Source organism: Falco peregrinus, chromosome 1 (assembly GCF_023634155.1).
Source record: "Falco peregrinus isolate bFalPer1 chromosome 1, bFalPer1.pri, whole genome shotgun sequence".
Classification (NCBI taxonomy): domain Eukaryota; kingdom Metazoa; phylum Chordata; class Aves; order Falconiformes; family Falconidae; genus Falco; species Falco peregrinus.
The window spans coordinates 49,339,481-49,354,119 of NC_073721.1; the positions used below are offsets into that span (position 1 = coordinate 49,339,481).

Consider the following 14,639-nt stretch of genomic DNA (forward strand, 5'->3'; position numbering starts at 1 on the left):
ATGGTGCCTTTGGAAGAAGATCCTTTTCTCCCAGCTTGTTCTCCTCCCCCAGGCACAACCTGATATGCCCCTTGCAATTTGCCAGATGAACATCATCTGTTGATACTTCTTGGATGGGGACCTACCTTCTGGCTCCCTTCCAGAAAGGTTTGGAGCCGGCGGTGAGGCCAGGAGTGGGTTCAGATGCTGATTGTTGGGGGCTGCTGCAGGGTGGGAACAGGTTGGGAGGGATTTTAATAATTATTATTGAATATGGTTAGAGAGAAGTTGGAGAGAGGCTTCTAAATGTGTTTGTATAAGAGTTGTGTTTCTTGGAGGCTGCCATGCCATGTTTCCACAGAGGTGGGATATCCTCCGGTACTGGGATCTCGCTGAGGTTTACTGGATTTAGCACCGGACTGGCAGACCTGGGAACGGAACACTTTGTTGACCTACAGGCTGGATGGGGAACCCCTCCCTGGCCACCCCTGCAGCGGGGGAGGCAGGCGGTCCTGTGCTGCAGCTTGGGGTGCTTCAGGGCCCCCCAGATCGCACTGTTTGGGAGCTGGGGGCTGCCTGTGACCATCCCACCATTAGGGCCAGCGCACGGCTTGTTTTTAGGGCCACCTGAGTTGGTCCAGCCATAGGAAGGGCTTCACTGCTAGCAGCTCCTCCATCACCCTTTCAGCTTCTCTAATTGTCAGCCAAGAGACGTGTAATTGAAGGAGCTGAGAGCTTATTTAGGTCACTCTAGACCACATTTAAAGGCTGACTATCCCCTGCTTGTACTTTTTCTAACGCCCTTATCTCCAGAGCTGCCTAGTGACTGGCTTCCAAGCGGACGTATGCCTTTTCTTGAAATATATATTTGCGGCAGGCAGGGCTGCTTCAGTTCTCAAATATTTCTTCATCTCCCATGGACTCAGCAAGAGGGGGGAAAAAATGTCGTTGCTAAGGAGCGGGATTTGGATACAAAGCTGGCCGAGCTGCTGGCAGGGGGCCCGGGGGGCTCCAGCGCAGCTCGTGGTGGGTTGGAGTTTGTGCATTACTTTGGTGGGATGGCACCTGCAGGGTCTGGATGAGGGGAGTCAGGATTTGAAACATTACTTGGGCCTTGGGGAGAAAGAGTTGGGTTGTAGGACTCATACCCTCCATAGATTACTTTGTTCGGCCGGTGCTGTTAGTGTGCGTGGTGCTGGGTCAGACCCAACAGCAGCATCCACAACCTGTCCAAAATGCCTGGTGGGGCTCTGTGGGACCGTCATTCTGCAGCAAGGAGCATCCATCCGTAGGCTGGAAGGTGAGGCTGGCACGAGGGGTCTTTGGAGGAGGGACTCTGCGCCCAGGGAGACCTGTTAAGCATCACACTGAAACTGTATTGCAGCCTCTGGCTGGAGCATGCCTGCTTGGGAAGATGGGCAGCAGGGGAAGGATGGAGTTGTTTGGCTACTTTTTGTCTTGTTCCTGTCCCCGTGTGGGTCATCCCAGCAGCCCCAGCCCTCCTGGCTCATGGAGCTCCAATGAAGATGCATTTGGACTTTGCTCCTGAGCTTTTAGGGAAAGGGAGCGCTGAGCTCCTGCGTGGAGTAATCCCGGCTGCTCCCTGGGGACTTTGCCTTGCAAGTTGGCCATCGGCATGGAGACACCGGGAGGGAGTCGGAGCAGGGATGGAGGTGCAGGGAACCTACTCGCACGGGAGTAGCTTTGCTCAGTGTAATCTGGTGTTTGCAGAAGGGCTTTTGTGGATGGGCCTTTTGTTCTCTTAATACCTGGGAAGGGCTTTCCCAGAGGCGATGGGGAAAGTCCTTTCCTAAATCTCTGGGTGGGCCATGCCGTCGTGTGGGCTGCAGCGAGCAAACGCCCGTCTCCTTCCGTGCAGTGAATTGGGGACTCTGCAACACCCAAAACCTCCATCCATCTCCACCTGATTTTGATATGGTTTTATGACATTATGCAAATAATCTCTATAAAGTTTTTGGCTCTATTCTCGGGGCTGTGTTGGTGCAGGTTCTTACAGGGCAGTGCTTTTACGTTAGATAACCGCCGAGAGTTTCTCTCCAACATACCTGAGGGTCACTAGTTATGTGACAGCTAAATGTCAGTGGAGATTAAGCACGTGTGGCCGGTTTCACTTGCATAGCTTGACAGCAGTGAGTTTGTTTTCATTACACAGTTGGTATTTCAATGAGCCCGGCTGTCAGAAGCACGCTGGGATGGGGAAGGGCATCTTCCCGCTCTGCATGTGGGGTGCTGGGTGCCCGTGCAGCGGGGGCTGGTGGGCACAGCTGCCTGGCCAGCCCCGGGCTCGGTGGAGGCGAGATGGAGATGGCTCTAGCTGCCAGGCACCAGCCGAGTCCTTGGAGCTGACAGGGGAGGAAAAAAGTTGTTTCAACTTGCAAACAGAGCATATTGGAGAGGAAACTCATCAGAGGCAACTTCATCTGGAATGCTGAGGCATTATTTTTAGAGTGGCTTTTCTTTCTGCTAACCACATGTTAACAAACAGCAGCTGGGCTGAGGGGCTGTGTGGAAACCTGCTTTTCAAAGGGCTCACTCCCCTTCTTACCAGGAACTTCTTTTCATGTGATGCAGCAAAACCACGCAGCCTTTCCCTGCACTTCGCAGTGGTTGGGTCTCCATGGAGACTCGCAAGCTGAGCCTGCCCCAGGCTCCCCGCTCCAGCCCCGTTTTCATCTGTGAAATGATGTGTTTGGTTTGGGTTCACCTCATAGGGTTGGAACCAACTTCAGGAAACCATCGTTTAGCCAGGCTGGGCAAAGCCAAGCATGTTGCCTGAGACTGGCAGGGTGAACACTCAGCTGTGGGAAGCAGGCGGGGATGCCGATGGGTGCACCATGGTGTGGTTGGGGTGTTCAGGACCTTGCCTGCCTGTTCAGGCAAAAACCTCAGGGATTTTGGTCAAAGACACTTGCCTGAAAGGCTCAGGACTGGTGAGGTCCAGCTCTGTGCATCGCAGCAGCAGCAGAGCTGGTGAGCTGGAGGGTGTGTGTTTTGGGGGTGAGCCGTGGCTGATGGTGTCACCCCCATTCCTCCCACACTGTGACCCCCACAATCACTGCAGACTTTTCAGAGCAAAGCAAATCCTCAGTTTTGTTTATCATGTTAAAGCAGCCCAGCTTTTCTCCAAACGTTGCTTTTTGTTTGCTTTTGATTTCTTTCTTTAATGGATATTTGGTCCTGGCTGCAGTTGTGCAGGTCAGGGCCCCTTGGCCAGATCCCTGTGCCGAGTGTTGCTGGTGAACATCACTGTGATTACTGGGTTTCTAGACAATGTGGTTTACTAGATCCAGTCCCGGTTGCGACAATGAGAGCTGGCATTAGGAGAGGCCAGGCTGGTCCCTCCCTCACAGCACGCTGGAGTGACTCAGAGAACAGTTATGGCTCATGCCAGTGTCATAACAGACACTTATTCCCAGAGGTGTTTCTTGAGGGGGAGGGTACCCCACAAACTCCATCTCTCCAAGTCCTCATTTCCATGGATTTTAGCGTGTTCCTCAGCAAAACTCAGCTCTGGGGAGGATAGGGCTGTTTGGGGCTCGACTTTGGTCCAGGCAGTGTCAAAGGAAAGGAGCCAGGGAAGGATGCCCCATGGTTGTTGTGCACATCAGCTTTTTGGGTATCTCAGGGTTTGTTCCCCGAACTCATTTTAAATGGGAGGGTGATCCACAGGGATGCTCACCCGTGGATGGCAATCCCAGGGGATGAACAGGGCAGGAACAGACGAGTCAGGGTAGGAGCGTGTCTGTGCCGGCTCACCAAAGTGCTGTGGCCAGGAGGAACAGGCTTGTGTGGTGCTTTACCTGCCACAAAGGAGCTTTAGCCACGTGAGGGAATGCTTGCCTGCAAATGCCCACGGTGACCCAGCACCGGGTTGAAATCCCCATGACTGGTGTCCCCGAGCAGGTGCAGGCGTGCTGCTGCAGATGCTGGTACACCTTCGTCATCAGCCATCGCTGGAGAAGGGCTGTGGCTTAAATGGCAGGAGAAAACTTAGTTCCAAAAGTCTGTGCTGAATCAGGGCAGGTGGGGAAGTGGAGTGACCCTGTGTGACACTGCCCGCTGCCTCCCTGCCACCCCCCGGGTTTGGCTGGCGCCTGGCGGAGGGCTGGCTGCCGGCAGGTCCTGCTCTGGCATGGTCCACAGCAGCACCCCCATCTACGAGTGCAGAGCTGAGGGTCTGGGTAGGGAATTCATCCCACCACCCAGCTGCACACACACCCACGTTCCTCGTGCCGCAGCCGCTCTCCACCCCTTGCGTGCGCAGGATCTGGCCCCCCAGCACTCAGGGCAGGGCCTCGCTCCAAATCTCGCTGCTTGGGCTCCTGGCATGTGTGTTCAGGCACTTGACAACAGCTGGATTTTTTTTATTTATTATTTAATAATTTTTTTCCAGTTGTTTTCTCCCCAAAGGTGCCAATTAAACTTCAGCTCTCGGTTGCTTCAGCTGTGGAAATTGGAATTAGTTGGCTGAGCAGCCTGATCACAGACGCCCCAGGTGTCATCTTGTTGACTCCTGCCCCTCTGCCTGCTTATATAGCACCTAATGCCTCATTGACACCTATTTAAGTAATGCTGGGAAGGTGAGATTTTCTTGATTACAAAGCAAAAGTGCTTGCTCTTCTCCCTTCCAGCTTCCCACAGGCACCCCAGGGAGGGGGACAGGGAGCGGGGCACCATCCAAGAGGAGAATCTCTCCCAGCCTTTCCCTGGGACAAAGGGGATGACCTGGGACCTGCAGCTGGGCTGTGGTGGGACACGCTGGGGCTGCGGGTGTCAGGAGGAGGCTGGGACGAGCCGGGCTCAGCCCGGATCTCGGCGCGGGGTGGCTGGGAACATGCCGGCAGCAAATGGAGGCATCCTACGTCATCCTGGCCGCGGTGGGAGTTGGGCGTGAGGGGCACGGCCGGAGAACAAAGCCTCGCATTTATTCCTCCGGTCCTTTCACCGGCAGCCCCTCATTGCCTCCCTGCGCTGGATTGTTCCTGCATTTTCTCTGCTTCAGCTGTTTACTGGGTCACCCTGATGCAGACACGCACACAAAGAGCAAGCCATGCGGCGAGGCTGTTCTGTGCCACCGGCACCGCGAGCCCCTCTCCGGCCCTGAGGAGCACAGTGGTGCCATTGAACCGGGCTGGGGGAGCGCCTGAGCCTGCCCTGCTCTGGGGTCGGGGTGGGCTGGGGGCATCTAGAGCCCCCCGGGCATCCTCCCCTGCACAGGCTGGGGCAGTGGGATTTTAGGGAGGGGGGGGTCCAAGAGGTCTAGGCTTGTCGGCTTTGCCCACGCTTCAGTCACACCAGCTTTAGCGGAGGGAATGTAAGTTGGCGTAAGGCAGTGTAAACACATGGGTGGACACATTTATTTCACGAGGGCTTATTTTGGTTCAGCTTATCTAAGCTAAAGATGTATCTGAGCTAAATTGAAATTAACCTCGTTCAAACTGAAGGGAGACGGCACAGTTACCATAAGCCAGACCGCAGCCAGACAGGGCCGTGGCTTTTGGACAGCCTCCAACGTGTCCACCCCAATCTGTGCATCTTCAAAATCATGGAAAGATAGGACTTTGTTTTCTTTTTCCCTCTGCAAGCTCCAGCAGGTGAGTTACTGCACAGCCAGCCATTTACAGCTTATCCAGGCTGCTTGGGAACGGCGTGGGGCAAAACTCCCTGGGAGATGTTGGCGTGGGACTGGTGGGATGGTTTGGTGGCATGGGGGGTTGAAAGCCACCTCCTGGCTCTGGGCTGGTGTCCTGTGCCAGGCAGCTGCTGGAGCCACGAGTTGCTTTGCCCTTGCTGTGCATCCCGCATGCCTTGCTTGTGCCGCAGGTGTGCGCCCCAGTGTGTGCTTGGCTCATGTGGGTCATGTACGTGCCGGGGGTGAGGGGGAGGTTTGACAAACGGAGCCGGTTTTAGAGCAGCCGATACACCTTAAAATTGATTTTTTGGTTGTCTGGACTGGCACATGGGCTACGAGCTGAGAACAGGGAAATATTCGTTCAAGGCTTTGTGTCTCTGAGAATGTAAAGGCTTGACTTTCAGGAGGGATGGACTCACTGGCTCGCAGGTGCTGGTAGACGCGAGGGACCAGCATTACCAGCATTTGCAACAGCGAACAAGTCTGTGTGTTCTAGTTAACGATTGTGAAGACATACCTGACGTTTCAGGAGTGACTGTACCGATTGGTTTCAAGGTACGTCGGCTCCCACATGCCAACCTAATCAAACACCCGTGGCGGTTCTTGCTGCTGCAGAAATAATGTACTGGGAGCTCGAGGGGCCCGTTTCAGCAGTGGGATCGATGGAGTATCGTTAGGTCAGGTCGGCTTGAGCTGCAACCTCTTCGGGACATCCGTCCTGTTTTTCTTCGCATTTGAACAAGGCACTATAGAGCCGTCGTGTTGCGTGCGACTTCCAGGTGCTGTTGCACACACATACACAAATAATCAATTTTTGAACTTGTTTCTGCTATGGGTTTTGCAGATTTTTGTGTTCCGTCTTGGCGAAATACAGACCTTTGTTCTGAGTTGAAATGACTTTACTATGAGACAGTCTTTATTTAACCTTACAGAGCAATAGGTATTAATTTTTCATACACCGGTTTTCACCAGTCATGTCGTTCTGGTTTCACTTCCAGTAATTACCCCCTGGGCTGTAGGCGAGTTCATAGCGGAGCGGTTGCTGTGTAAGCCAAGGCCAGCTGCGTCCCTCCTATGCGAGCCTGACTCTGCGTAGGCGTTGGCGCTGAGCATGGATGCTGCCGAAACGCACGCCAAAGTGATCACGAACACAAAGCTAAGGACTGTGGAGCAAGAGCTAGAACTGCTGTGTCGGCGGGATCTTTTTTCCATCGACTTAGAGAGGAAGCAAAACCTGCTGCACTCAGTTTTCTTCTAACCTTCAGCAGCCTCTGAAGGGAGCCCGTCCCAGCACGTCCCCTGGTAGGGAACATGAGGGTGGTCCAGCTTTGGAAGTGTCTTCTCATGGGATGCAGATGTCTAGGTGGAGGTGCTGGTGGTCTTCTGTACTCCCAGGTGTAGGAAACACAGGGTTTGGAGTTTAACAGTCATCTGGCATCTCTGGCACTGCCAGCGGCAGATGGAGTTTACTTTTCTCTGGGGAGTCCCCTAGTAAGGCTGGTCCTGCAGCACCTGCATCAGGGGGCCTGATCCTGCCCCCTTGGAGTCTGGAGAGGACGGAGCGGATACACAAAGTCTTTGCAGATCTTTGACTCTTCATTTCCAGACCATAAAAAGAACGAAAAAGTCTCTACGTGTGAGCAGGCTCTTAGTTTTCTTTAAAAGCAAAACAAAAGCAAATGGGGGAGGAATCCTGTGTATCTGCTCTGTCTCGTTTCTGGACCCAAGTGCTGAGCTCCTAATCCTCACTCCAGCCGCTGACTCACTGCATGCGAGTCACAAGATGCCTTTGTAACCGATCCACCAGCCGCTGCTTTCTCCTCTTCCTAAGCTGCCAGGGTGGAGAAGACTGCCTTGGATATTGCCGCTAACCCTGCTGGGTTACAGAGGCAGGATCAGACCTGCCGTCGATCTGGGGCAGCCCCAACCCCGAGGGGGGAGGTGTGAAATCCCCAGGAGAGGCAGATAAGGGGTGATGTGCACCCTTCCTCTGCCCTATCCTGCTCCCTGGGAGCGTGTGGTGCTGGGTGATGCGTGGCTTCAGGGCTGTTCCCTGCGGGTGCTGAGCGCAGCTTTCTATGTGGAAACACCTGAAGCAGAGCTGGGGGTGTCAGGGAAGCCCAGCTGCGGAGACCAGCAGCTGACGGGGCAAGAACAGGCTCTCAGCTGTCGCCGCTGTTGTGGTGTCCTGGCAAAAACACCCCCTTTTCATCGTGGGTTGAAGTTTAGCTTCTGGCCCTTTTTCTAGTCTTTTCTTGTTTCTCCCTTTGTCGTTACGTTTTAATGGGCTGTTGGTGCTGGGTTGAGGCAGCACTGAGCAGGCAGAGAGCTGAAAGCCTGAAGGAATGGTGTCCATCTCCCTAATACCCCTACGTGGGGAGCAGTGCCCAGGGCGGGGGGGCTGGAGCTCCATCAGCGGCAGCAGGAGCACAGAACCATTGTACCCCGGTGCCCCCACGGCCCTCGGTGGGGTGCTGTTTGGGAGCAAGGGTGCTCCTGCCCTCCATGGGGCTGCGGATCCAAAGCACGTGCTGTGGGTCACCGGGGTAGGCATTTCCCCGAAGTGGGGGGCGTTCGGCAGCTTCCGTGCCCGCTTTGGGTGGTCTCTGCAGCCTTCCTGAGCGCGGCTGGGGGAAGGAAACTGCTGGTGAGTGCAAGGAGTGGACGGGGTGATCCTGCCCGGCAGAGCTGGGAAAACATCCACCCTGGGGCTTTTTGCCTGGAAGTCCCCGTGAGGAAGGGTGTTCTGCTGCGTGCGCTTATTTTGGCTGTGTAGGACGGAGGGCACTTCTGCTTTTGCAGGTTTTATCTTTGGTTCACGGAACTGCAGTTGTTTTCCTTTCACTCGATGGGGGTGACTTTTTTCCTATTTCCTTTTACATAATGTCGTACGCTTCGGTTTACATAAGAGGCCCCAAAGTCACTGCCATTCGTTGCATGGGTTGGGAATTTGCTCCTGAGAGCGAAACGAAAGTTAACTTGGGGCTCGTGTCAGCCGTGGAGGGGACAGCCCTTGGTGGACCTGGTTTCGTTTCTGGAAGGGCCCGTTTCCCCTCTCGCCAGGGGGAAGGGATTCCTCCGAGAAGGGGCTGGGGGTTGTAAAGACCAGACCCCCACCTTCTGTTTCTGGCTTTGCCAGCTTTCGTCAAGCCCTTTCAAACCTGTGCAAATACAGAACTTCAATGAGAAACTCCTGGTGATGTCTCTGAGGCTCAGCTCTGCCTTTTTTGCCTCGGTAGCCGACGAGGCTGTTAATTCCCAACAGGCGGAGGATCCCGGCTTCCCATGGGCAGGGTTACCGTCTGCTTCTCTCATGTGGCTGGTGGCAGTGGCCCTTGGAAATCATGGTGCAAAGATACTCCCAGCTGTGTTATACCTGCCTGTGGGACAAGCGTTTTGTAGAGCCCAGCTGGAAGGGAACAGAGTAACACAAGCATCTTGATCTTTAAACCAGCTGTTGTCCAGGGAGCATCAGTAAAAGCACTTTAAGCAGTTTTGCCTCTTCCACGTGTGCTGAAATTAATACCTTCTTCCAATAACAGTTCGTTATTTTGTGTTTTTGGAGCCAGTGCGCTAACCCAGGGCACGTGGGACCAGAGCTCTTAAGACCTGGTAATTGTTGGATAATTGCCTGTGTGTAACGTGCAGGGATGCTGTCACGCTCACACTGCAGCCTGTACTTTGCTTCTGTCTTACTAAAACCGCCTTGGTGACTGATCTCAAACACTTTCCCAAACGCAGATCCCTAGCCAATATTTTGCTTTGCTGTTTGGCTTTTGCGTTTTCCCTTCCCTTCAGCTGGAGAGCAGAGATGAGGGCAGATTCCCGGCTGCTCTCTGCCTGGCTCCTGCAAGGGTCCCTCGCAGCACAGCCCTTCCTCCAGGCTCGCAAACCTTGGCTACGTCTCAGAGCTCCTTATTAAACCTCCGTGTGAAGACGTGGGGTTCGACGCCACGCCGTGTACTAGAACATTCACCAGAGAGGAGCTGAGTTTATTGCACGGAGCAGGAATTCCTCCCTGGTGTAGTCACAGACGCTTTGAACTATCAGTGGGAGCTTGTTGCTCAGGCAGCCCCGGGCTATCTGCACTTGGAAGAGGCAGTCTCTAAAACCAGGCAAGCCATCTGGTGCAGACCTCCAGTTTCATATTGCAGGGGATGAACTCCTGCAGAGTTCACTTACGGCTGCTTTCGCAAAGCCTCTGCTCTGCAGAGCTGCGCGTCTGATACCCCGAAGTTAAACATATGGTTTTTCAAGGAAAACAAGGTGCCCCTCCATCGGGAGGCCTTTTTCCAGCTGTATGGAGAGGAGCAGGATCTGCACGCTGAGCTGGAGAGATCGTGGTCAAATGTTAATTTTCTGTGTCTTCCCTCTTTTGGTACACATCGTGAAATGCATTGGATCTCACTTTCTGGGGTACTGAGTCCCTTCTCTAAGAGTGATGGAAGGTGCCAGTGCTGTAACCATCAACATGCTCACAGTTAGTGCTTTCACAGATGGGCTTTTCTGAATCTGTTGCAGCTGTTTAAAGCGCTGCCTGGGCCCGTTGGATGCATCTCTTCTACCAACGCGATGCAGTGCGAGGCGGGGACTGCTCACCAGTGGCTCTGCCGTGGTGCGGTGCTGAGTTACTCAGGCTGAACCGCTGGTGGAGGAGGGTTTGTCTGTGGGTGCTGGGCTGCGGCGGTGCTGGCTGGGGCCAGACTCACGTTCCCTTCTGCTGCGAGGGGCAGAAAACTCCAGCGGAGGTGTAGGGCAGGCAGGGGGGAGCAGTAGCTTTGCAGTAATATTTACCAGCACTTGTCAGAGCTCTTCACAGACCATTTTGAAGATGCTCATCTTTGGTTGATGTGCTGGAAATCCTGGTGTGAGTCCAGGTTTGGGACTGCGGTATTCTTGGTGGCTGGCACACGCACAAGCCACAGGTCAAGGTTTTGTGTCTCCTGACCCTGCTCCCACCCAATGTCCCCTCATCTGCAAAGGGACAAACGTGCCTTTGGTGCAGGTGTCGGAGTGGGACTTCACTGGCTCCATCCTGCTGCTGCTTTTTGCTTCGTTGGTTTTTAACCAGCATGTGCAGAATGCACAATCAGCATCTTGGAGAAGCAGCCGTAGGAAAGAGGAAGCTCACATAGAATATAAATAGCCAAATTTTAAAATGTACCAGTGTAACAGCTCGCCTGGTTCTTGGCATGAGCCTGGCTGAAGACCGCTGGGAAGCTGCGTATTTTGTGTGTGGTTTGCAAAGGGGGAACTTTGGGGATATCGCACAAGTCAGCAAGACAAAAACTGAATGAATCTGACAGTCTTGAATATGGGAAGGAAATGAAATTTGCTTCTACACACATCAAAATTGGGTGTATCCTCTGCACATGACACGAAATATGGAGTGGAAACCCCTGCACAGTTACGGCAATACTTTCCACTGTAGTTGCACAGCAGCTGCCAATGATTCACAGATTGATCCTGGGACATTTTGTCCTCTTACATGATTTGATTTCTTTATTAATTTAATTGCATCTCAGCGAGCATCTGATTTTTTGTTTAGGGTCTACAACTGCCCAGCCAAATCCATTTGCTGAGTGAGGCTGTACAGAGGTCTCCTCCTGTGGGCCAAAGTCAGCGTGACGGGAAGATGGGCAGGGTAGGGCTGGTGGACCGGTTGGGTGGTCAAGACTGGGAGAGAGCCCGGGAGAGCTGATGTATAGCACTGCTGGTGCTGATCCCTGTTCTCCATCACTGCCCCTTCGGCAGTGGGCTTGTGTGCTCGAGAAGCATCTACTGCTGTCGCTTCTGGAGGATGGTGTGTAGCTGTGGGCACCAGAGTCTGATGGTCTCTGTGAAAAAACTGGGAAGAGTTTCCATGGCTTTGCTTTCTTTTTGTTGGAAACAGCATGTATAGGTGGAAGAAAGACAACTTGGCTGAGTTGGGCTCAGGTTAGGTACCATCACTGTAGGTGGCTGATCGGGAGCAAGGCTTCAGCAGTGCTAGCAGCTCTCTCCTGAGGTCATGCTGGTCCCCCCCGATTCCCAGCTCAGGCTAAAGGGATTGGAGGTGGCTCACCTGGCTGAGGAGCACCTCATTTCTATGAGCTGTTGATGGAGAGAGGGAGAGGTGATGGGGAAGAAGCCCAGCTCTCCCTCAGCTGCCGGTGCCTTTAGCTATGTACCAGGCTCACCTTCCCCTCGCTGACACGTTTAAATGGCTTCGTCTTCTCCGCACCAGGGCCAGCGTCACGGGTGGCTGCTCCCAGCGCAGACGTGACGGGGGGCTGCAGAGGAGCAGGGAGTCGAGGTGGGCTCAGGGGCTGGTTTGTGCCCCTGTCAGCGTTCAGGCTGTGGTGCCAGCTGTCAGGGGTGGGGGGCTGCCTGCCTGGGCCTGGGGCAGCAGAGCAGAGGGAAGCTGGGCTCAGATCTGCGCTGCCCCCAGCAGCCAGCATCGCCAGCCCAGGAGATTTATTGAGGCAGGAGGGAGACGCACTGCCATGTCGTGCTGTCTGGGAAGGCACAGGGCACGCTGTGCTGGTGGGTGCCTCTTCTGTTCTTCAAATTCAGACCTGTTTGAACATAAAGTTATGCCGTTATCGCAGAACACAGAACAAGAGAGGGACTGACGCAGGTGTCTGGAAGGATGTCTGGTCTGTTCACTGCCTCCTGCGGGTGCTGTCAGGGTTGGTCTGGAAGCCGGTGAAACTCGGGAAGGACTTGTGGTGTTCCTAGCAGAGCCGAAGTTGGGAGCCTTACAACCCCTCGAGCTTCAGCAAACCAAACCTCGCCGCAGTCTGGCATGAACTGAGAAGAGCAAGTTCAGCGGAAAGTGAGGAAGAAGTCGAGTAACCCTGCCCAGGGGGATTCTCTGTCCTCATTCATTACAACCATGAATGAGAGGCTTTTTCAAGTTTTCCCCTTACTCTTTGAGCTGGCTGCGGTTCCCTGCCTTGATTCCTTGCTAACAAGCACTTGACTTGAGCAGGGTGCGATAACAGCACGGTGGCTGCTGCTGTGACGGCAATAGTGAGGGATGGTGGTTAGAGAGCACGTTAGGTGCACGTTCCACACGTCAGCTCAGCATCGTGTTCGGCACTTTCTGCTTGGTGCCTCTGGATGTGCAGCATCGTCCGAGGCCAGGGCTGTTCCCACGTTCATGGGGAGCGGCTTGGGAAGGGGATTTTTTTGCAGGGAGCAGTGTCACTCCTGGGGCTCCATCCTGGGTTGCCCCATGGCAGCTTGTTCCCTGGCAAGCCCTGTGTTGTCACCATTGCTCAGGGGGTTTGTGCTCCCAGGAGGCAGGCTGCAGGGGAAGCCGTGGGCTGGCTCTGGCCCCTGACTGGCAGCATGATATGCAGTGGGGACTTGTCCCCGAGCCCCTGCACCCCAGCGCGTGGCCAGCTCATTGCGTGGGGGTGTTTTGCCCATCTGCTGAGCAGTGGGATTTGCTCCGTCTTACACCCTGCCCCGCCATTTGGCATGGGGGATGAGGGCGGGGGAGATCCCCGCAGTGTTTAAAAGGATCTGGATAAATCTTCTTAAGAGAGGCACTGACTCAGCAGAGCGTGGTGAGAGAGGAGGAGGAGGGAACCAAATTGTCCTTGTGGGGCTGGGGCCACCGCTGAGCCCCGTGCTGGCATGTGGGGCTGGGGGAGGCGTGTGTCTAGAGATCTGCCCTGAGAGGCATCTTGTCTTTCCTCACCAGGTTTTGGGTGGTCTGCATCCCCTGGAGCAGAACTGTGAGCCGTGTGGCTGGGCTGGGCTGTGGCCTGGAGGTGCCTGGCCCCAGGGGTGCAGGGACCTGTCCCGGCTGTGCCCGAGCCCACTTCGGTGCTGCTCGCTGGGGTTTCCCCTCAGCTTCCAGCTCTCCCCATGGATTCCTGCCTTGCCTGTGTGGCTGGCGCTGCTGAAGCTCGCGGGCGGTTTGGTTTGACAGTTATTATTTATTGCGGAAGGTGCGCCGAGGTGCTGGGGTCCAGCAGGGGCAGATTATGGAGATTACGGTCAGACCAGGCAGCGATGGCACCTTACGGGAAAGGCAAAGGCTCAGGGAGGGGGAAGCAGCCAGGGATGGGTAGGGGGGTGTGCTGCCCCCCGCCCCCCTTGCTGCCCGGTGAGGGGTCCTCCCCAGCACTCGGTGCTGGCACAGCCTGCGTTAGCAGCAGGGCTGAGCCGTGGAGCCAGGGGACGTGGAGCAGACAGAGCGGCATCCTAAAGCCCTGGCTCTGCCAGTGTGCGGGCTCAGGTGGACCCGGAGTTAAGCTGGCCAGGACTGGTGTCGCCTGGTTTCCATTTCTGAGCAGGCGAGGGAGACTCGCTGCCTGCCGGCTGTTGCCTTTGGCTTGCTGGGATGCCTCATATGAGCCCACAAGAGCATCTCTGCCACGCTTCACTCTCCTTATCTCATGGTGTATCTCGTCTTCCCATGCAGAGCTCCACACAGGAGATCGGAGAAGAGCTGGAGGATGGTGTGATCTACAGCATATCGCTCCGGAAAGTGCAGCTCCATCACACGGCCAACAAAGGGCAGCGGTGGCTGGGGGTAAGCTGGGGGCTCTGCCAGCCTCCTGCCAACAGGGTGTGTTCAGATCTTTCCCTGCCGGAGACATGGTGGCTAGATGTCAGGGCTTGGCAGGATCAATACCAGCCCCTGGCTTGCCCTCTTCTTGCTGCCCCATACACTCCTGTCCTGGGAGGTCCTTCCAAGCCTTATCTGGGAATCTTATGTTTTGTTGGGAGCAGGGATGTGGAAGCATCTGCTGGCCTCTGCCCCGTGGGAAGGGACATGGGGGAAACAATCTGAAGCTCCATTTTGCAACTCTGATTTGCACCTAGATTTTGGCAACCTTGAGCCTTTCCTAAGATTTCCCAAATGCTCAAGTCTTCTCAGCTGAGTTGCTGGTATTTGGTGTCCAAGGAGACCCAGCTTCCCTTTCCCCAGGCCCATCACAAGAGCCCCAGGCACTGTAGGGGGTCCCAGCCTAGACCCAAACGGTGGCTTGTGAGGCTGGTTGGACCA

The 14,639-nt window shown here is 54.9% G+C and overlaps 1 protein-coding gene across 5 annotated transcripts in view; it reads left to right on the forward strand.

The window, feature by feature from the left end:
• RALGDS (ral guanine nucleotide dissociation stimulator) overlaps window positions 1–14,639 on the forward strand; it is a 61,488-nt gene that overhangs the window by 38,868 nt on the left and 7,981 nt on the right. For all 5 annotated transcript variants that reach the window (XM_055804646.1, XM_027778031.2, XM_055804654.1 and 2 more), the window contains exon 2: window positions 14,052–14,162. In XM_055804646.1, the coding sequence (XP_055660621.1) occupies window positions 14,052–14,162 (111 nt within the window). The remainder of the gene's footprint in view (window positions 1–14,051; window positions 14,163–14,639) is intronic.